The sequence below is a fragment of the Erinaceus europaeus genome, chromosome 1 (assembly GCF_950295315.1).
Source record: "Erinaceus europaeus chromosome 1, mEriEur2.1, whole genome shotgun sequence".
NCBI classification, from domain to species: domain Eukaryota; kingdom Metazoa; phylum Chordata; class Mammalia; order Eulipotyphla; family Erinaceidae; genus Erinaceus; species Erinaceus europaeus.
This window is the reverse complement of record NC_080162.1, coordinates 168,334,607-168,358,123: the sequence shown is the minus strand read 5'-3', so window position 1 is coordinate 168,358,123 and position 23,517 is coordinate 168,334,607. Positions and strand designations below refer to the sequence as shown.

The window sequence follows — 23,517 nt, the reverse complement described above, 5'->3', positions numbered from 1 at the left end:
CTCCATTTCTCTCTGTCCTATCCAACAACGACAACAACAATAATAACTACAACAATAAAACAACAAGGGCAACAAAAGGGAATAAATAAATAAAATAAATATTTTAAAAAAAATAAACAATACAGTAAAATGGCAGACAATATACAAAAAAATCAGTGGCAGTCCTTTATGAAAACACTAAATTAGTTGAAGACATCCAGAACCATCCCTTTTACTGTAGCAAAAAAATCATCAAATATTTAGTAATAAATTTAACAAAAACAATAAAGGACTTGTAGTCTTAAAACTATGAATCATTCTCCATGGAATTATAGATACAAGGAAATGGAAAAATATTCCATACTGGTGGGTAGGAAGAATTAACATAATCAAAATGACTATCCTACTAGAGCCATATATAGATTTAATCCTACCCCCAAAGATATTGCCAGATTTCTTCAAAGCTACAAAAAATTATCTCGAACCAAAAAATTCCTAGGATTATCAAATCAATTTTGAGGAAAAGAAAAATACCAGAGACATCACACTTCCTGACGTCAAACTATATTACAGTGCTCCTATACTAAAAACAACCTTCCACCTGAGCCTAATAAGATATATAAAGCAGTGAAACAGAATTGAAAGTCCAGAATTAAGTCCCCACATCTATAGGGAACACATTTTTGACAAAGGGTCCAGAGCAGTAAATGGAGAAAGGAAATTCTGTTCAAGAAATACTGGAAAAATTGGGCTGAAACATGCAAACAAATGAAATTAGACCACCAAATATCACCAAGCACAAAATTCAACTCCAAGTGTATCAAAGACATAGATACTATAACAGGGATTATAAAATACCTAGAAGAAAACATTGGCAGAACACTTTGTGACCTATACTTCAAAAAAAAAACTTCAAGTATTTAACACTAAATAAAGCAAAACCTGAAAAGTTTTTCAGCAAAGAGTATCCCAAAACTAACATAAAGACATCCTATAGGTGGCAGAAGATCTTTATACAACATACTCAAGTAATTAAAAGTAAAATTTATAAAGAGCTCAGTAAGCTTAACTCCAAGAAAACAAACAACTAAATAACTAAATGGGGTAAGAACATGAGCAGAAACCTTACAGAAGAGATCCAGAGGGTCAACAGACAAATGAGAAAGTTCTTAAAGAATCAGAATAATGCAAATAAAAACAGCAATGAAATGCCACTTTATACTTGTGAGAATTCCATATATTAGAAAAGATAGTAACAACAAATGTTGGAGAGGATGTGGAGAAAAAGGGACACTCCTGAACTGCTGGTGGGAATGTAAAATGGTCCAACCCTTGTAGAAGACAGTCTGGAAATTTCTTAGAACATTAGAAATAGCTACCGTATAACTCAGTAATTTTTCTCCTAGGTATTTAGCTAAAGGAAACACCTATCAGAAGGGACCTATGTATACCCATGTTCATAGCAGCACAATTTGTAATCAACCAAAACAACCCAGATATACAGTGACAAATGAGTGACTAAACAACAATAACAACAACAACAACTGTGGTATATATTAGTGGTGGAGTATTATTCAGCTGTTAAAGATGAATGAAGTCATCTCCTTTGCATTACCTTGGATGAAATTGGAGGACATTGTGTTAAGTAAAATAAGCCAAAAGAGAAGAATGAATACAGAATGATCTCAATTATAAGTGGGTACTAATAGGAATAAGAAGAAAGAAAGCAAAGTGAAAGATTTACTGTACATGGTGTATTGCATCAAAGCAAGGAACTCTAGGGGAAGAAAGAGGGGCTGGAGAAAGATGGAAGACAACTGTGGGGCAGGGTTTGGGAGCTCAATCAAATTATATGCATGTGACAATGACTACACTGTAATGCATTAACCCCCCCTCAAAAAAAAAGATTTTCCTAAAATAATAAAACTATGTTCTTTTTATCCAACTGTTTTGGGAAATTTCTTATTTATATTGATAATATTTTCTTTTTCCTATTATAAGTATCTAAGATAATTAGGATTTTAATGATAAAATTAACTGATAATTAGGATTCTAATGATTATTGAGTGTTTACCATGTTCCAAGTGTTTATTTAAAATACTTTATAGGGACTAATTAAATGATTACCTGGACTTGTTAATAAAAATGATGACTGTTAAGTATTATTATAGTACTATTTTGTAGTAGAAACAGCGAGGTTTTTATAAATCAAGTAAATTGTTAAAGAAATATAGTACAAGTGGCTTGAATTTGAACCTGATTAGTATAATTAATTCAGTACTCTACATAACTGCCCTATTAATTTTTTTTTTTTTTTTGCCTCCAGGGTTATTGCTGAGGCTTGGTGCCTGCACCATGAGTCCACTGCTCCTGGAGGCTATTTTTCCCTTTTGTTGCCTTTGTTGTTTTATTGTTGTGGTGGTTATTATTATTGTTGTTATTGATGTCATTGTTGTTGGATAGGACAGAAAGAAATGGAGAGAGGAGGGGAAATCAGAAGGAGAGAAAGACACCTGCAGACCTGCTTCACCGTTTGTGAAGTGAGCCCCGCCCCCTCAGGTGGGAAGCCCTTTAATCTGGATCCTTTCTCCAGTCCTTGTGCTTTGCACCATGTGGCTTAAACTGCTGCACTACAGCCCGACTCCCGTCTTATTCATCTTCATCACCCATTCTTCACTATTTCAGATTGATTTAAAAATATTTTATTTATTTACTTTTTTGGGGGGAGAGACAGAAATAGAGAGGGGAAAGATGGAAACCAATAGAGAAAGGGATACACTTGAAGCACTGCTTCACTACATGTGAAGCTTTCCCTCTGCAGGTGGGTACCAGGACTTGATGCTAGATCCCTGTGTATTCTTACCAAGGTGAGCCACCACCAATTTTATTCAAACTGACTTTTTCAAATGCAGAGAGAGAGAAAGAGAGAGAGGGAAAGAGACAGCACCAAAAGCTGTGGGGACTGAACTTGAACCTGGATAACGTGCATAGGAAAACAAGTCCACTATCCAGGCTATCTATTTTATTGACACTCATATTTTCATTTTGTTAGTCCTCCTAAAAAAAAAAGTGATTTTAGTGGAGGGTTAATGTTTTACAGTACTGTACAGTTGTTGACATATGAATACAATTTCTCATCTCCTTGTGGTAGGTGTCAGAAAAAAGACCTCAAGATATTTCAGAATTTACTTCCAATATCTCTTCCACTTAATTTTTCATTCATTATTTTTATTTCTTAGCAATTTGGCTTTTATTACATAAAGAATACTCTATTTACTTTCTAGATTACAAACTACATTTTTATAATTTTCCATTTTTCACTTCCTCTTCTAAATTTTTCAATATTATGTTTCTTTAATTTTAAACTCTTAAGCTCTTTATCTTTATAACTGTTTAAGAAAATGTCACATGATTAAGGATTCCTTTGTTAGAGCAATTTTGGTTTTATAACATAATTGGAAACTATTCTCTTTCTGCATATGCATTCCCACTGCATATCCAGCAAGTACCTTGATTCTGTTAGAGTTGAACCTACAAAATAACTAAGCATCATCTCCCAAGCTTAAAATTTTAGTATTTTCTGTACTCTTTAAATTATTCTCTCAAGAGTGAAGTTCATATCTTTGTGTTAAGATTTCTCACACCATATGTCTATCCTATATATTTTTTAAGCAGTTGTGTAACTATCTGCCTTTTTGGAAAGATGATAGAAAACCAACTTTCCTCTTTCAAGCTTCTATAACTTGTTCTGATTTTCCCCAAAATACCAATAATAAATAATTTCTGATAGCTCAGTAGCAGCACCAAACAAATATTTCTACATTACCTCAATATTTAATGAGTTTTATAATTATTTTATTTTTTAAAATATTTAATTAATTAATTTATTAGATAAAGTCAGAGAGAAATTGAGAGGGAAGAGGGCGGTAGAAAGGAAGAGAGTAGAGAGACACCTGCAGACCTGCTACACCACTTGTGAAGCTTCCCACTGCAGGTGGGGACCAGGGGCTTGAACCTGGTCCTTGTGTACTGTAATGTATGTGCTTACCCAGGCATGCCACTACCTGGCCCCTTGTAATTTTGTCTCTTGGCCACATTGAGACATAGATTAATGCTGTGGTCTAAAGATTGTATCCACTCAAGATGCATATGTTGAAATCTTAATACCCAAAGTGATGATAATAAAAAAGCAGTATCTTTAGGAATGATTGTGAAAGTAGAAACCTTTGAATGGTATTGTTGCCATTATTTTTTAAAAAATGCTCCAGACAAATCCTTTGCCTCTTTACAGTGTGATAATATAATCAGAAGTTTGCAGCCCAGAAGGCTCTTCTACAACTAATGCTGGCATTCTGATCTTAGACCAACAGCCTCCAGAACTTTGGCTAACAAATTTCTATTCTTTATAAATTACTCAGTTCTTGGTATTTTTGGTAAGTCATTAAGACAGCTAGAATAGACTAAGACAGTAACCCTTCATTTCAAAATTGGCAGAAATAAATACCAATGCTGACACCAAGTAATCAAGAGTTAACCTAGAGTTAAAGTCTATTACCTCTGAGTACGTTGCAATCTTAGGTCTAAACAAAATCAAGCTTCTGTTAGAATGTAAAGGGAAATGAAGAAGTGTTTTGGAGTAGATGGTCTGACATGGAAATTTTATAATTATGTGTGATATTACACAAAACAACTTACTCTGCGTATAACAAATGTCTATATAATTTAGAACCTTCAGAATCATTAGTACAATTTCAGTTCCCAAGATTTGTGGTATTGTCTTCTTAACATCATAATCTTTATTAACAATTAAATTGACCATTTATGTGTAGGCTTCTTTTAGATTTACCCTTCTAAATCACTGGTATAGACCTAAATAGCTTTACTTTTCTTTTTTTAAATATATATTTTATTTTAATGAGAGAGATACAACAAGATAGATAGAGAGACTGACCAGAGCAGTGCTCAGCTCTGACTTATGGTGGTGCTGTGGATTGAACCAGAAACTGCATAGCCTCAGAATGTGAAATTATCTTTTTCCTTTTTAAATTTTTTAAAAAAATTATCCTTATTATTTGTTGGATAGAGACATCCAGAGAAAAGGAAGGGGGTGATAGAGAGAGGGAGAGAGACAGAGAGACACCTGCAGTACTGCTTCACCACTCGTGAAGCTTTCCTCCTGCAGGTGGGGACCAGGGGAATGAACCTGGGTCCTTGTGCACTGTAACTGTGTACTCAACCAGGTGCTCTGTCACCCAGCCCCCTTTTTAATTTTTCAATTGTACTGTTTAATCATTTTTGGACTGCTGCAATCAGAAGGCTGAGGTAGAACACTTAACTGCTGCTTATGCAAGTTGGCTCTAAAGCAGGTAAAAATAAGATTTACTTTAATAACTTCTTTATTTGTCTTTTATTAACTTTTTGCTTCAGAATAAGGTTCATTTGAAGAAAATATTTCTAAGTGGTGGGGTAAGTGTACTTGAAAAACAATGTAGAAAGTCTATCTTGATTATAATATTGGCTTGAAAGATTTATAAATTTTCACATAAACAGATAATTGTTTTTGATGGAACAGCAAATTCTTAAGTATGTTTAAATTAGATTAAGTTCCTGGTGTCCTTTCTGACATTCATTTTTTCCATGTTGTTATATACAGAATTATAGTTATTATTTTGATAAATGTGTTTCCATTATGGTTCAAGATATATAAGGTCTTATGTAGGGAAAAAAGAAAAGTCTAATTTATTTCTGTGTTTTCTTTACATGAAACAAAATGTAATTTTCTTTTATATCCAGTTCTTTGAAACCTGTCAAGTATTTAACATCAAACAATATTACTTGACTTTCAGTATTTTGTTATTAGGAGAGTTTTAACATTATTCAAAATCAATTATTTCTCTCTCATTGCTTATATTTACACAAAGAAAGACAATTTCATATCTAAATCCTAAAGTTCTTTGTAATCAGAAGAGCAATTTCTTACTTACAGAGTGAGTTAATGGAAATACATAATTTATTCTTTTAAAAGTTATTTTAATGTAGTTAATTTAAGAAAATTTAATTAAGCATGCTCTTTGTGAAATGTATTGACTACTGGTTTTAAGAAGGAAAATTAATTTATCTATATTTGTTGTCAATTTTTTAAATCTAGTATTTAATATTTATAAAGTTCTATTAAACATTGTAAGAAGTTCAAAACTCAAACGAATTTTATTTCTTGTCTCTAAAGAAATTCAGGGGACTTGAAAAAATATCAACCAGAAGTAAATAAACTTCGTAACTACTGTAGTTATCAGAGGGAGGGTGGCTGCGGAGGCTGTTATAGTGGATGCAGTGTGGAACTATACCCTGTAACCTTATAATTTCATAAATTATATTAATCTCAAATTTAAAAATGACTTGAAAATGAACAGTCCATTCAGGGACATAATATACACACACATAGAAATTAATTTACTGGGAGTCGGGCTGTAGCGCAGCGGGTTAAGCGCAGGTGGCTTTGCAAAGCACAAGGACAGGAATAAGGATCCCGGTTTGAACCCCGGCTCCCCACCTGCAGGGGAGTCGCTTCACAGGCGGTGAAGCAGGTCTGCAGGTGTCTATCTTTCTCTCCCCCTCTCTGTTTTCCCCTCCTCTCTCCGTTTCTCTCTGTCCTATCCAACAACGACGACAACAACAATAATAACTACAACAATAAAACAACAAGGGCAACAAAAGGGAATAAATAAATAAAATAAAATATTTAAAAAAAAAGAAATTAATTTACAATATATAACAATCTTTATTGTGCTATATAATAAGGTTTATTATAGAACAGAAAAGCTCTATAAGATATCAGAGGTAGGGGAGATTTTTGTTGTACTAAGTATCAATTAATGACAGTTGTAAAGGAATATTTTGTGATAAATTTAAAAGACAAGTGTCTATTGCACGGGAAGGGAGATTGTACATACTAAATTTTCTGTGGAGAATCCTGTTTAAAGTGATGATTTAAAGATGAAAATTAGCAAACATTCAGTATGGTGTTTAGGATATTCAGTGGCAAATGTGTAAAATGTTCTAGAGATGGAGGGGAGAAGGAAGAGAAACAGAAAAGTGAGGTTATTTTAGCTATTTAAGGGAAGCCTAAAAGAATAAACTAAAAAGCCAAGACAGTAGGAAATATAGGTATTTTTGTTGTTGTTGTTTTCCCTCCTTTATTTGCCAGAACTACTTTCCATTGTCTCTTGCCCTCGATCCCAAGTGGTTAAACCCAAGAGCTCTATGACCACTGGTAGATGGATTCATGTCATGGAGAGTACCTGATAGAAAGGAGAAAGATGCAGGAGAGTGGAAATATATTTTTTCTCAGGTTTCTTTTCTCAATGTCACTGTCTATTACAACTTTTGCCAAATAGCCATCTCCTCATAGGTCTCTCAGTCTCCATATTTTACTGTCTCAGGTCACTGGTGATACTCAGAAAGGTAAAATAATAAAACTCTTAAATGATAGAAAACTTTTTGACTCTGCTCTATAAAAGGTAACACCAATAAAGTGTGAGAGCAAGCCATAGAGTAGAAGAAAACACTGGCAAAAGATGTATCCAATAAAGGCCTATTATTTGAGACCACACAATACTAAAACAAACAACTAAAAAATGGTCAGAAATATTGACCATGCCAAAGAACAATGTAGATTGCAATTAAATATATGGAAAGGCACTCTATATCATCAAGATAATTCAAATGACAGCAGTGAACTTCTATTACATAGCTGTTGAACTATTCAAAATATGAACAGATATTGCCAAATGCTGACAAGGATGTGGAACAAACAGAATTCATTGTTGGTGGGCCTACCTATTGGTATAGATACACATTGGACAGTCTGGTGGTTTCTTTCTTTCCTTTTTCTTAAATATTTATTTCCTTTTGTTGTCCTTACTGTTTTATTGTTGTAGTTATTATTGATGTCATTGTTGTTGGATAGGACAGAGAGAAATGGAGAGAGATGGGGAAGACAGATAGGGGGAGAGAAACACAGACACCTGCACACCTGCTTCACTACTTGTGGAGAGCTAGAACCGGGATCCTTATGCCGGTCCTTGCGCTTTGCGCCTTCTGTGCTTAACCTGCTGTGCTACCGCCCGACTCCTGATAGTCTGGTGGTTTCTTACAAAGTTATTTATCAACAATGTACTCCTTGGCATTTATCTAGAGGCATTTTTGTCCACAAATACACGTGAGTTCTTGAAGTAGCTTTAAGTTCGTGGTTAAAACTTGGAGACAATAAGTTGTCTATTTTATGAATAAATTACAGTATGTCCAAACAGTGGGATATTGTGCTAAAATTATATAAACTATCAAGCTGTGATCAGACATGAAACAACCTTAAACACATGCTACTAAGTGTAAGAAGTCACTCTAAGAGTGCTACATACTATATGATCCCAAATGTATGACATTCTGGAAAAGATGAAATTATAGAACCATAAGAAAACAATAATTACTAGTGTGAAAATGAAAATATAAAGATGACTAGGCAGAATAATAAACAATTCTAGGTAAATAATGTATTTTTAATTTTTATTGAGTTAATATTCATTTACTAAATACAAGATAAAAGGGGTACAACTTTGCACTATTCACACCACCAGAGTTCTAAATCCCCAGTCCTCCCATTGTAAGCCACAGCAGTTCTTCTAAGATTACAGAGATGAGTTAACTATTATTTCTACAACTGTCTGTCTATATTTGTATATATTTGCCTGTTTTTTAAGGTCCTATCTTCTCTTCCTTCCCAAGTCATACATACACATATTACTACATCCAAATGCCCCTTCCTCTTTCCTCTTCTCTCTCTGGGTCCTGATGGGGTTGGAGTTCAGAATCCTTAGTCATCTTTTCCCTATCAGTTCTCCCCCACTTAAAGTATGGATTAAAATTCTTTTTGGGGTACAGATGGTGGGAGTTCTGGTTTCTTTAACTGCTTCTCTGCTGGACATGGGTGTTGGCAGGTCAATCCATACCTTCAGTCTGTTTCTATTTTTCCCTAGTGGAGTAGAGCTCTGGAGAGATGAGGTTCTCAGACACATTGGTGAGGTCATCTGACCAGGGAAGTCAGGATGGAATCATGATATCATCTTCACCTTTGTGACTGAAAGGTGGGACAAAATTACTAATGAACAGGAACCAAAACTTTGGAATAGAGCAGATGAATATACGGATCTGAGGTTGAGAAGAAGCTAGGAAGTTCATTTTAATCATACCACATAAGAGCACAATGTCAAGAAAGTAAGCTCTGGAGATGGCAGAGTGATGCTGTGGTGTCTCTTCCTTTCCTCTCTCTTTATGCATATTTTTTTAAAAAAAACAATGAACAAGTTCTACCAATATAGGTATTGAATCAAGTTGTTCTAGGAATAGAGGTATTAGCTATGCATAAGGCTACACAACACTTTAAAAGTAGTGAAGGCCAAGCATGTAAGAGGGGATATAGATATAAGGGAACTCTACTTTTCTGTAAATTTGTTCATGAATCTAAAGTTATTTAGGTTTGAGTAAAAACCACAAAGGGAAGGTCTAGATGGCATAGGAAGTAAACTGTACATGTCAAAATTTTACTGAATAGTTAATGGTTATATCCTGTTAATGACCAGGTCCAACTCCATCTGTGCATGAATGCAGAATTATTCTGTAAAGAGAAAATAAATTATTATAGTCATTTGAGGGAAATAATCAGAGTAATAATGCTAAAGTAATTTAAAATAACTTGTCCCTGTCATTCAATACATGGATTTAGGATAATTAATTAAAAAATCTGTAAGTGCATTCTGCTTTTAAAATACTATTAAAAATAATATGTGTAGTTACAATGTTTTCAACATAAAAATCTTCATATCTATCCTGTACCTGATTATGTATGCCAATGATTCTACACCTGATTCTATTCTCTAATAGTACATATCAAAGAGGAATATCTGAGCTAGCTCAGACTCTGGAGTTAAACAACTTGAATTTCTTTACTGACTCTGAAACTTATAAGTTGTGTCAATCTGGGAGATATACTTAACTGTGTGACATTTCAATTGTTTTTAAAATGACATTAGCAACAAACTCACATCAAGGAATTGTTATCAACTGTTAGCAAGGAATTGTTATGAAGTTTAATTTAGTTAATTGAGTTAACTTGTGAAATATTGGCTATGGTATTAGTATTAGGAGTTATTTATGATTTGACTTTGTTTTGTTCTTTTTCTAGTAGTTTAAATTTATTTGTAGGTAAGTAGAAATAAAGTTTTAATAGAAAATTATATTGGCAAGAACCAGGGATGTACTTCATGAGTCACTAAGAGTGGGGAGTGGGATTTGGAGCACTTGTATTCTGTGGTTCCTACTATGGTTACCACTTTTTACCTGTGCACAGTTTTCCATAAGTTCACTGTACTATGTTGGTTATACAACTGTCCTGAGTGCTCCAGAATGTTCACAGATTCAACCTAGCTAAGTTTTCCATCAACCTCACAAGGTCTTTTGCTTTTTAACCCTGTTCTTTGTAGCCAGTATGTTTGACCATCTTCAGCCCAAGTCACTTTCTTCCAAAAGCCTGATTCCAAAATCTTAAATACTGTTTTCTTAAGACCTGTTATTATTGGATTCAAATTCCATGACTCCCAAGTGCCTTTTCCTCTTTCTTTTGGATCATTTATGGAGACTTGATCATATCAGGGATGGGGAAAATATGATAAATTCAAATTTACCCATTTGAGGTGGCTACTAGGGGATTAGCTCCTTGTTATGAGATATCCATCTCAGCCTTTGTGCTGGATATTGAGGGCATGCAGTGGCTTTCCGCAACTTCCCGCTCAGCTTCCATCCACCTGACCTGAAGGGGGCCCAGAGAGTAGTGGTATTCTTACGTATCACCTATTTTATGAGGAAAAAACAAATTTATGTTGCATGATCTATGTATACGTAAATATAATATCTCACAGTATGATTAATAACTACAAAAGCATATTTTTAAATTATGAAATTTATACTTTTGTTATTGTGCACCAATCAACTGCTTGAACAGCTGCATAATTAGTGTTTCATTTTTTTATTTCTATAAGGGTTATTGCTGAGGCTCAGTGCCAGCACTATGAATCCACAACTCTGGTGACCATTTTTTTCTTTAACTTTTTTCTCTTTTCTTTGATAGGACAGATAAATTGAGAGGGGAGGGGGTGATAAAGGAGAGTGAAAGATAGACTGCTTGTGACATGGCATTCCTGCAGGTAGCGGGTTAGTGGGAGTTCAAACATGGGTCTTTTTACACGGTAATGTGTGTGCTCAGCCAGGTGCACCATTGCCAGGCCATAATTTAAGTTCTGAATTCACACATCCTCTTGCTCTCCTACTGGTCAGTTATGGAAACTTACATTGTTGATCAGCTTCACCTGTCCCCAGATTGCTATGTGATCAATAAAGGCAGAGTCTTTAAATTGCAGATATTTCACATTTGTTTATAGTTCACTTCCTTTTCAACAAATTATTCCTTCTTGTTATCTTTGTGCCAATAGTTTTGAGTACTAACATTATTCCTTTCTATGTTTAAAGAACTGCAATTTAAAAAAAATAAAAACAACAAAGTGATGTTTATTTTGTTTTATAGAACAATTTTTTCTCCACTAGCACCATAAATCTTTAAAGTGTTCTTTTGAGATTCTTGACAGCTTGTGAAAACACATAGTAATAGATTCTCTGAAGCTGGCTTTATGTTATATTAGAAGTTCTTCTAGCAGATTGCCTACCATAGTGTGCTGTTTTCATGAGAATTATTTGATTCTTCCCACTTGTGCTGGCAACCAACAATCTCAATGTTTTATTCAAATAAACTTTGTCATTTCAATTCATCTCCAAGTTCTTTGTAATAGTGTTGCTTTCATACTGTGCCTTTTTATGCTTCTGAAGCATCTGAATTTAAACAAATTAAGATTTCTGTGTCTATATGTTATATGGAGACAAAAATATCAGTTATCATTTCTCCTCAGAGAGCTAGGTTGATCATAAACAGTATTCCTGTATTGACTAGTTTATGTCACCATACAGTACAAGTTTGAAGATGAAAATTAGAATATCACATGTATGAAGTTTGTGCTTCTATCAACTTGTTAATGCAAAATCTTCAAGTATAGTTAGGTGAAGTCTATGAGTTACATTTTGATACCAACAAATTCCTACAAAGTATAGCATAAAGGATGACTGAAAATTGCTATTATTAAAGGATAAAAATTAGAATTTGAAAGGAAAGGTAAACACTGTATTTAAGTCTTATAAGATAGATCTTACACCTTTCATAGCATTTCTTTCAATGACACATTTATCATCATGATGTTAGGAATTCCATAAACATACTTTTATGAGACAGAAATATAAACTCAAAGCTTGAATATACATTTAAAGTTGTCAGTTGAGATAGTCATGAAAGTTGCCACTGTAGCAGCCAAAATCTTTAAAAAGTCCTTATTTGTTCAACTAAGCTACCTGGGTTCATAGATAAATTGGATAAAGGAGTCTTGATTCTATTTCACTTCTCAGACCATCAAAAAGTCCTAGGATTTAGGAAACATACCTCCATTACGTTTTCACATGCAATGGTCCAAAACATGTACTCTTGTTTCAACATGTAACAAACCCAACGCCTAATGTTTCAAGCCTTCATCCTAGCTAGATAGCATTATGGATCACTTTGACTTCAACTGTGAATATTTAAATTTAATTATTTTTGAATTTGTATATTCAGGCTCAGGTATTAATCCAACTGAAAAGAAAAATATTCAATTTTCTATGAATCTGAAGCAGGATAACGCATGTCTTTCTGTATTATCTTGTCAGAATTGACTATGTTTGAGTCCTAAGAATCTCAATCTCAAGAATGTGTATACACACATGTGATTATATATGTATGTTTATTATATGGTTTTTCCTCCATGAAGATGAATATTGGCATATATATACATATATATGTATATATATATATAAAATGCATAAAGAGAAAGAGGGAGAGAGAGGCATGTTTCATTGCATCATAGTTACTTACAGTATGTATACTAGTACCAGTTTTTCCATGTTTAATATTCATTTTTCACTTATTAGGAGACTCTAAGAATATATATACAGCCTATCTCCAAATGACACAATTTTGGTTAATGTTGATTTATTATGACATTGATTAAAAAGTCTACAAATCAATTTTGTGAATTTTGTGTTGGGTCCAATGTCTGTATAAGATTTACTTTTTTTCTTCATATTGATGTGGATTTTTTTTTCTTGGAACTCCTAGATTAATTCCACATCCCAAAGATTCACATGTTGGATTCAGTGGAGTATTTAAATTGCCATAATGTGTTCATGCACACATAGATATGAGCTGCTTTGATAGACACCACTCACATATGGGGTCTTAAGTCTGAGTAAATGGGTTGGAAGATGAATGAATGCATGAACGTATGTGATTGATTATTTAACATTAGAAGTGATTCTCAAACTTTTAAAAACTGTCATATTGTACCATGGTAGAGGTTTCTGGGTTTTTATATTTAAAACAGAAATGTATAGTCTATTAACAGTATTAATGAAACTGAATATAGTCATGTAACGTATATATCATTTGCATGTACAGAATCAGATCACTTATTATAGAATAAAAAGAAGACTATGTTAGTGTATTATGTTCTTCATTCTTACAATAATATTTATTGTATAACTACTAATTTTCCAGAAACTGTTCTAGGTACACACACATACACACACACACACACACACACACACACACACACACACACACACACACACACACCAATGAATCAAGCAGATGTTTTTATGCTATTTTCTTCATGTTAGTGAAAAAACGAAATTTTCCATCTTTGGGTAGAGAAGAATGACATCTAAGTAAGGTAGTCTAGATCTTATTCACATATTTGTATATGACCTGCAGTTCTCCATTTTGCAGATCCCTTTATACTGTTCCTATCATAATTATTGGGATTCTTGTGCTTATTAGTGTTAAAAAGTCGACATTGTCTTCAATATTTTTACAGCTTAAAATGTGGAGTACTTTTGGTGTTCTTGAAGTTACAGATCAGGGTGAATCAGAAACAAAGTACTCAGCGATTACGGAAGAAGATTGCGAAATCATTAAATTCTCTTCAGCCAATTACACAAAGATAAAGTTGGTATGATCATATCTCATCTATATAATATTGCATTATGAACATACATTTAATCTATATTTTGTTTCTGTAGAGAACAATGTGTATATTTAATTTTTAATTTGATTTGACCTGAAGACTATAAACTATGATTTCTTTTATTTGCTTGAATCTTTCCTGGTAAATGGTATTGAAGTGGAAAGAGAGGCTTTTTCAGTTTTATTAATATATATATATAAGTGTACATATATATACAGATACTGCACACATATGTAGACAGAGAAAGCATTTTTTTGTTCTTCATTAGAGTTTATTATTTCATTCATTTTTCATTCATTCATTCATTTTTTTAATTCATGTATGATTTGGGTGTGAGCAGCATCTTGTGTATTAAGGACAACAGGAAAATTAAACAGACTTGACTGTAATGCGCATGAAATTTCTATTAGACAACAAAACCCAGAGTTGTATGAGTAGATAGTTAAAACTTAATTTTCAACTCATATTTCTGCTGCATTAAGACAATCCATTTCCTTTTCAAACAGGAAATTTATTTATTATTTATTTATTTATTTATTATTGAATAGAGAAAAATTGAGAAAGCTGGGTAAGCTAGAGAGGGAGAGAGAGAGAGAAACCTGCAGGACTGCTTCACCACTCCTGAAGCTTTCTCCCTGTAGGTGGGAACCAGGGGCATGATACCCCATTTACTTCCCCACTGAACATGGGTAGTGGTAGGTTGATCCTCACTCCCAGTCTGTCTCTCTCTTTCGCTGTTGGGGAAGGGTTCTGGGGAGGTGGGATTCCTGGACACATCAGTGGGATCATCTGCCCAGGGAATTCAGGTTGCTATCATGGTAGCATCTGGAACCTGGTGGCTGAAAAAAGAGTTAAGATATACAACAGAACACATTGTTGACTAATCATGAGTGTATAGGCAAGAATATTGCAGATGAAGATTTGGGGTCTCTGTTTTGGAAAAAGTTAGTAGGTCTATTCTAGATATATTCCAAGGGGTCTATGACTTTACTAGTTTATGCTTAAGCCTGAAGGTGGACCCAAGATATTGTCTGGGGAGATGTTGTCAAGTATTTGAAAAAAGGACTAGAATGCTGGATCAGGGAAGAGATTAACTCCCAAATGTGGGATAAGCATATAAATATTGTTAACTGTAAACTCACGAAATTGGGGAAGCAATTACAGAAGCCAGACCTTCCACTATCTGCACCCCATAATGATCCTGGGTCCATACTCCCAGAGGGATAAAGAATAGGAAAGCTACCAAGGTGGGGGTGGTTTGATAGGGAGTTCTGGTGGTGGTATTGTGTGGAATTATATCCTTCTTATGCTATGGTCTTGTATATATTTATATTTTATAAATAAAAATTTAAGAAATAACTAGAAATATCAAAATATTTTATGTGAATTATTTTATTTTAACATCACTTCATTATATTTTAGTGCAATTTGCTAAATTTGATATTCATTTAAGCTTCTTAATGATCTAATATAGAAAATTTGGTAACTCTTTTTAGGAAAGAAGTAATCTTGAACTCAAACAAAAAATAAAATTGATTCATAAGTGTCCATATTATGAGACATGGCCTACTTTATCTATATATGAGCTAGTCACACTTATTAAATGGAAAAAATTTCCTGCAGATCAAGGTGAGTTAAATACATATTTATGATTTTCACTTAACATATTAGTAGACTATCTAATAATTTATAATGACTATTCATAATTTTACATTGTACAATTTTGATTATTTCATCTACTATTTAATCATACTTTCTCTAACTTATCACCTTTACATTGAATATTTACGTTATTGCATTTTATGAAAAACATTTTACATAGGCCTGTATAGTAATCTCACAATTAGCCTTATCCCTACATCCTTCTGTATTATCCCCACAGTTTAAGCCTTTTATTTCTATTTTAAATTACCAACAGGGTTATCACTGGAGCTCTGTGTCTACATTGTTTTTAGTGATCGTTTTTCTTTACTTTCTTTTTTCTTTCTTTTCTTCTTTCTTTCTTTCTCTTTCTAGAGATAGGGAGAAAATGAAAGGGAAACTAGAGATAGTGAAAGAGATACTTGCAGCACTGCTTCATCACTAGTGAAGCTTATCTCATGCGGATGGGGAATGGGGACCTGAACGCAGGCTCTGTATATGCCAATATGTGGACTCTACTAGATATGTCAGTGTCCAGTTCCAATACCCTTATTTGTGTGCTATACTAACAGCTGATGTAAGGACCAAACTATAAATGAGAAATGAAAATCATAATTTTTCCAGTACTTTAGTCAAATACCGCTTAAGCATAAGTGTGCTTATTTGCACCTGTCCTATCTGTTTTAAATAGCGTCCAATTAAAATTAATTGTCAAGGCAAAAGATAATGTTTTTATTCTTTTGCAAAATGGAATGCAGCCAACAGTGGTAGTCAGGCGACAGTGTGCCCCCCTCATCCTTTTCCCTTCTTTTATACTTGAGCAGAACAGTCTCCTTCCCCCTTGGGCTGGGCTTCAGAGATCACAATCTCCCTGTTGTCTAAGGAAAGGAAGAGAATCTGAAGAAATCTATTGGAGGATTAGCAAGCACTGCAAGTAAATATTCTCTGAACCTAAAGAATACAGAACTAGTGATCACAGGTGGTTATAGATGGTATATCTATTATCAATGAAAAATAACTTTATGATGAATAGAAGAGTTTACAATAAGATAATAATATTGAATCAACCTTTATAATCATTATTCAACCCACTATAGCAATAATACATGAACTCTCTAGGTCATACTAACAGAGAAAGTATAGATGTGTTGATTCAGCTAAACAAGACATGTCAGCTACTATGGGCAGAATGTTTGTGACCCATAAATTTCACATGTTGAAGCCCTAGTTGTGAATATGATGTTTAGAGACTGGGTAGTCTGGGAGGTAATTAACTCATGATACTAGAGCTATCAAGAGTAGAACTAGTGCCCCTTATAAAAGAGATGATAGGAAAATGATCTTGCCCTCTTGGCCATGTAGGATGTACATATGTTCTAGTCAGAAGTGTGATTTCACTAAAAACTGAACAGGCTGGAACCTCATCTTCATCTTCCATATCTGTAAAATATAAATGTTTGATTTTTAAGACTGCAGTCTATATGTTATAGCAACCCAATTAAGTAAGGCCACAACACAAGAGGAAGTAGATAGCTGACATCTCCTTCAGTAAGGAACCATTATCTCCCCACAAGACACTGTCCTAAACAACACTGAGGTTCAAAACCTGTTTTCTCTCCTAGTTACATAGTAAAGGTTCTACTATTAAACTGAAAGAAGAAGTGTTTGTAGCAAAAGATTAGCTCTCTTTGGATATATATTTGTGGTTTTAGGATAGATACCTGTGAGAGGAATTGCCAAATCCTATGAAATATGTATTTTAAATATACTGTTTATAAGAATGGACTCAATTTACATTTCAACTGTGTAAAAATATTTCTTAATCTCACTAGGGCTGTTATTTCTGTCCTTACCAAAGGTATTTCTGTCCTTACCAAAGGTAGGCCATTGTCACAGATGTGAAGTGGTATCTTTTCATTGTCATGATTTGCACTTCTGTGATAACGATTAATTTCTTATTGTCTTTTGTTACAATATGAACAGAACTGGAGGGTACCATGCTAAGTGAAATAAACCAGAAGGGAACAGAAATACTTGATGATCTTATTAGTATGTGGGATTTAGGAAACAAATAAAAGAAAGAGACAGGGTGAAATATATATACCTTTGGCATAAATTAAAGATATGGGAAGGATGTGGAATGAAAGGAACCCCTTTATACTGTAGACGGAAATATAAACTGGTCAAGCTCTGTTGAAAAGTTTGGAGAATCCTAAAAACATTAGAAATGGATCTAATGGTTTATTTTCTTTAAAAATATTTTTATCTATTTATTATTGGATAGAGACAGAGAAAAATTGAAAGGGGCAGGATATAGAAAGGGAGAGAGACAGTGAGACACCTGCAGCCCTGCTTCACCACCCCTGAAGCTTTTTCCCTTGTAGATGGGGGACAAAGGCTTAAACCTGGGTCCTTGAACACTGTAACCAGGTGCACTACTGCCTGGCCCCTGCAATTTCTTTCCTGGAAAAAAAGAATACAAAAATGCATACCTTAAGGAATCTATACACATGAGTGTTCATTGACAGCATTATTTTTAATAGCTTAAATGTGGGAACAGCCTAAGTGTTCAACAGCTGAATGATTATGGAAGTTGTAATATATATATATATATATACACACACACAATGGAATACTATGCAAATATAGAAATGATGAAAACTCTTTTGCTTCAATATGGGTGGAACAAGAGGGAATTATGTTAAGTGATTTAAGCCAGAAGGACGATGAATGCCAGATGCTCTTACTAGTAAATAGGATCTGACAGGCAAAAGACAATGAACAGGGAAACTGCATTAGACAATGGTCTATTACATTAGATCTGGGGACTCAAAAGAATTAAGGGAGAAGCACAAAGCGAAGGTTATGGATCTAAGGCCATGTGGTTGAGTAGGGTGACACTTTGATGAAGGGTGAGATGTGCTGATATTTATCTTGGAGAAGTATGGAAATGTATCATCTTCTGTAAATCATCAGTTCCTTGATAAAATGTTACAAATGTTGACAAAAATAATCAATATGCTGACTTATGTCATTTGTGTTTTTCAATTAAAATGTTCTAGATATTTATTGCAAAAATATTTGTTTAGTTATGAAAAGCATTTCTTTTTATTTATTTTTTAACCTTTATTTAATAGATTGAGACAGCAAGAAATCAAGAAGGAAGGTGACAGAGTTGGAGAGAGATAGAGAGACACCTGCAGCCATGCTTTCCCCATTCGTAAAGCTTTCCCCCTGCAGGGGCTCGAACCTGGGTCCTTGAGCATTGTAATACATGTGCTCAGTCAGGTGCGCCACAACCTGGCCTCCCAATGAAAAACATTTCAAGCCACCCTCTCCCACCCCCCAATTTCTCCTTCTTTCTCATGCCCCTTTCTTGGAAGCCTTCACCTGGCTTTAATCTGCATTATCAGCAACATATGTTTGCTTCTGGTAAACCCCTCAGAAACATGTGGCAGTGTCTGTCCTTGTCCATACACAGTTTACTTATTTCCCGGCTTTGGAGATTCACTGGATGACTTTGCCTTGGAAGGCTTGGAGGGTTATTATTTTTTTTTCTTTCTTCGTTTGTTTTCTACTCCTGTGAGGAGCAGGGATATCAGAAAGAGGTAATGATTTTTTAAGTGCTTTAAGGTGTCATAATGCCTTGCTTTCTAGAGTAGCTATAGGCTACTGGCTAGTTTTCTTTATATAAAATAGGACAGGACTTCCTTAGAAAAGCCAACAATCAAGGGCACTCTCAGATACTGCTACAGTGACATTTGGGGAAGCAGACAAGGATAAAGGTAGCTTGGGGCCTTGGAACTCTGTAGTCTCCATATACCTCTGGAGGGGAGAGCTGAAGGTGTCTGTCCTAAAGTGTTCACATAATGAACTAAACTAGGTTGCTTGATATCCAGGTCAGGGGTTCTCCAAGTATGTCACAGTTCTGCCCACTATTCAGATATTGCTGTTTGGGAGCATCATGGGCACTCTTGAGCACATGGTTGTTGAGACTTTCAAGGAGGGAAAGAGCTTCTTTATCTTCACATAATTAGATCCTATTTTTTCCATATTTATGTGTTTATTCCCTTTTGTTGCCATTGTAGTTATTCTTGATGTCGTCATTGTTGGATAGGAAAGAGAGAAATGGAGAGAGGAGGGGAAGACAGAGCGGGGGAGAGAAAGACACCTGCAGACCTGCTTCACCATTTGTGAAGCGACCCCCTTGCAGGTGGGAAGCCGGGGGCTCCAACAGGGATTGTTACACAGGTCCTTGCACTTTGTGCCGCCTGCGCTGTGCTACAACCCGACTTCCGATCCTATTTGTTTTACCTTTAATATCATCTTTTATTTACCTTTAATATTATCATTTGTTTACCTTTAATATCATCTTTTTTTTTCAAGTAGGCTATGCCTAGAACTCATAGTTGAATACACTGGTCCTTTTAATACTACTAATGAGATCGCTTAGAGTCCAAATATTCTTTTTAGACTTCAATACTTGCAGATGAATGGGATGTTACAAAAACAGCACAGAGAGAAAATATGTACCCTTCACTCAACTTTCCTCATAGCTTTAACTTCCTTGATGGAAAAAAAAGCTTAAAACCAGGGATCTGATACTGATGTAAAGTTGTAAAGTGAGAGTAGACTGATATAAAATGAGAGTGGCTCTGTGTCATCTTACTACATATAGGTCTGTAACCACCATTGTGGTTGAGATACAGAACTGATACATAATTAAAAATTTTCCTCCTCTGGTTGGGTGTTGGCACATCTAGTAGAGAGCACTTGTTATCCATGAATAGACTTTCAGGTTCAGGTTCCTGGTCATCACCACCTGCAAGGGGCAGGTTTACAAGTGGTGGAACAGTGTCTATAGCTATCTCTCATCTCTGGCCCTTTCCCCTCTCTCCTCTATCAAAAGAAAAATGAAAAAAAAAAACTTACCAGGAGTTATGGAGTCCTAGAAAAGGCATCAAGCCAGGATGACAATCCTAGTTAATAATAATAATAATAAAACAGTTCCATCATTTTGTACCAGGACCTAAAAGTCTCTTCTGCCCCACAACTGCCTTTCTGCCTTCCTTCCCCAAACTCAAGTACATGAGATTGAACTTCTTTAACTGCCATTGTTATATCACTGGGAATATGCAGACAAAGAGATAAATCTGTAACAAAATAACCAACTCAAATAAAGGATATTTAGATCTAAAAAAAAATCGATGAAAACAAAACAAAATAAGCAAACAAGAGAACCAACTTTTCCTCCTGTTACCCTTCTAGACTCATATTCACCCTTCACACATCATCCCTAATCCCTGGCATCTAATATATTCTATTTATTTAGTTTTGTTAATTCAAGAATATTACATAAATGAAAACATAAGAGTTAAGAATTTATTAACTTGATGCATGGTTTCCTAGACAAATGCTAATTTCAAGTTATCTGGAGTAAAAGTCAACATATAATTGTGGATAGTATCTATTTCATTGCTTAATTGTGGTTATATTGAGTAAACTAAAAGTAACATTATTTCTAACTGATTCTCAAACACAAATCCATTTTAAAAAATAATTTAAAAACATTATCTTCCTTAGGGAAGTACTATAAGTCTACTAGATGATCTTCAAAGTCCCTTTCAGCACTGAAATTTCATGGTTCTTATAAATAAATATACCTATGTGAAGAATAAATGCTGTCAAAATAATCTAATTTTCTTTTGTGTAGTGACACACTTGATATATCAAAGAGAAGTACTTGATATAATGTCTTGTGACTTTCCTCAAAACATTTTGATATAGAAGATATAGAAAAATGGAACTCATATTTTTCTTATCTAGGCTTAAAATGAAAAGTAGTATACTTTTGAAAGCTTAATCATGTTTGTTTTGATCTTATTTGGGGAATTGGATGTATTTTCAGATAAATTTAGTTAATTACTCAAAAGCTTGATTAATTTTAGGATTTGTCCTTAGAAATCTATAAAATAACTAATGCTTATTTCTGGTTCTATTTCCTTTTCCATTCATTAAAACACACTCTCTCTCTCTCTCTCTCTCTCTCTCTCTCGTGTGTGTGTGTGTGTGTGTGTGTGTGTTTGTAGGCTTGTGCATGTGTGATTCTACTTTTCCATAATACTTGAGTTTCTCCCAGTGCTATAAGCACCAACCATATGGACCAAAGTTCAAACCTGAGCACTGTGTACATGACAATGCAGGCACCCTCCCTCGTAAGCTATTTCTCTGTCCTATCCTTGCTTAATTTCTTTTTTTTAAATCTTTTTTTATTTTTGTTGTAGTTATTATTGTTGTTGATGATGTCATCATTTTTGGGTAGGACAGAGAAAAATGGAGAGAGGATGGGGAGGCAGAGAGGGGAGAGAAAGATAGACACCTGCAGACCTGCTTCATCACCTGTGAAGGACTCTCCTGCCGGTGGGGAGCCAGGGCTCAAATCAGGATCCTTATGCTCTTGCTTGCGCTTCACACCATGTGCGCTTAACCCACAGTGCTAACACCCGACTCCCCCTTGCTTAATTTCTTAGGTCTTCTTACTTTTACTATTTATGTCAAGGGAGCCTGATTTAGCAAATGTGTAAAAGTTTGTAATTTGGATTTGTTCAGTTGGTATTATGTCAAATAAAGCCTTTTCAGATGTTACTGTTTTAGGAAACTCTCACTGTTTCTATCATTTCTGTATATTAATCTATTATTTCCTGCACTGAGTGATACTGATAGACTTTCTCACATTGTATTTACTGTAAGTATAAGGTACTCTCTTATCACTTTTGGTTTTTCCAAAGTACTTATCAATGCTTTAAAATAACTTATTTTTTTCATGTTTTTTTTTTACTTTAGTCTTTTCTGACTATGTGTCTGCTACATATGTCCAGCCTTTTGTATTCTCTTAAAGAAATAGTCATATAATTGATTTTATCTCTTTAAATTTTGACATTTCTGAGTTTGTATCAGTGAAATTACAATAAACTTTGTATACCAAATGAATAGAAATATAAATATGAATGTATAAAATGAATATTTATTTAACTGTCCCAAACTGTCATTAATGGAAAAAAATAGGCAGATATTCAGATAATGTGAAAAATAGAAATGCCGGTATTTATATTGTATTTACCGCTAACATACTTGATTTATTTTCTTTTCAATAATACTTAAAAGCAATATCTAGAATTTAAGTTTCAGATTTTTTTTGTAACTTCACACTACTTTCTTTGGTAAGAATTTACTCTATTTACATTAATATAACTTTTCTATGATTATTATACAATAATAAGAAATTTGAAAGCTAATAACATGCCCACCTTCAAGGAATGTGATGATCTCAGTCTACTATTTTGACTTCTTCATTGCTTACTCGCCTGCAATATCAAGAAAAGTGTCCCATGCCTTTATCATATATTTTTTTCATATGCTTCTTTATGCTTTCTTTTTTTAAATATTTTATTTTATTTATTTATTCCCTTTTGTTGCCCTTGTTGTTTTATTGTATTTATTATTGTTGTTGTCGTCGTTGTTGGATAGGACAGAGAGAAACAGAGAGAGGAGGGGAAGACAGAGAGGAGGAGAGAAAGACAGACACCTGCAGACCTGCTTCACCGCCTGTGAAGTGACTCTCCTGCAGGTGGGGAGCCGGGTTCGAACCCGGATCCTTATGCCGGTCCTTATGCTTTGCCACCTGCGC

The 23,517-nt window shown here is 34.4% G+C and overlaps 1 protein-coding gene across 2 annotated transcripts in view; it reads left to right on the top strand.

Annotated features, from left to right (window-relative positions):
• CNBD1 (cyclic nucleotide binding domain containing 1) overlaps nt 1-23,517 on the top strand; it is a 258,856-nt gene that overhangs the window by 136,659 nt on the left and 98,680 nt on the right. For both annotated transcript variants that reach the window (XM_060199270.1, XM_060199274.1), the window contains exons 7-8: nt 14,040-14,174; nt 15,686-15,818. In XM_060199270.1, the coding sequence (XP_060055253.1) occupies nt 14,040-14,174; nt 15,686-15,818 (268 nt within the window). The remainder of the gene's footprint in view (nt 1-14,039; nt 14,175-15,685; nt 15,819-23,517) is intronic.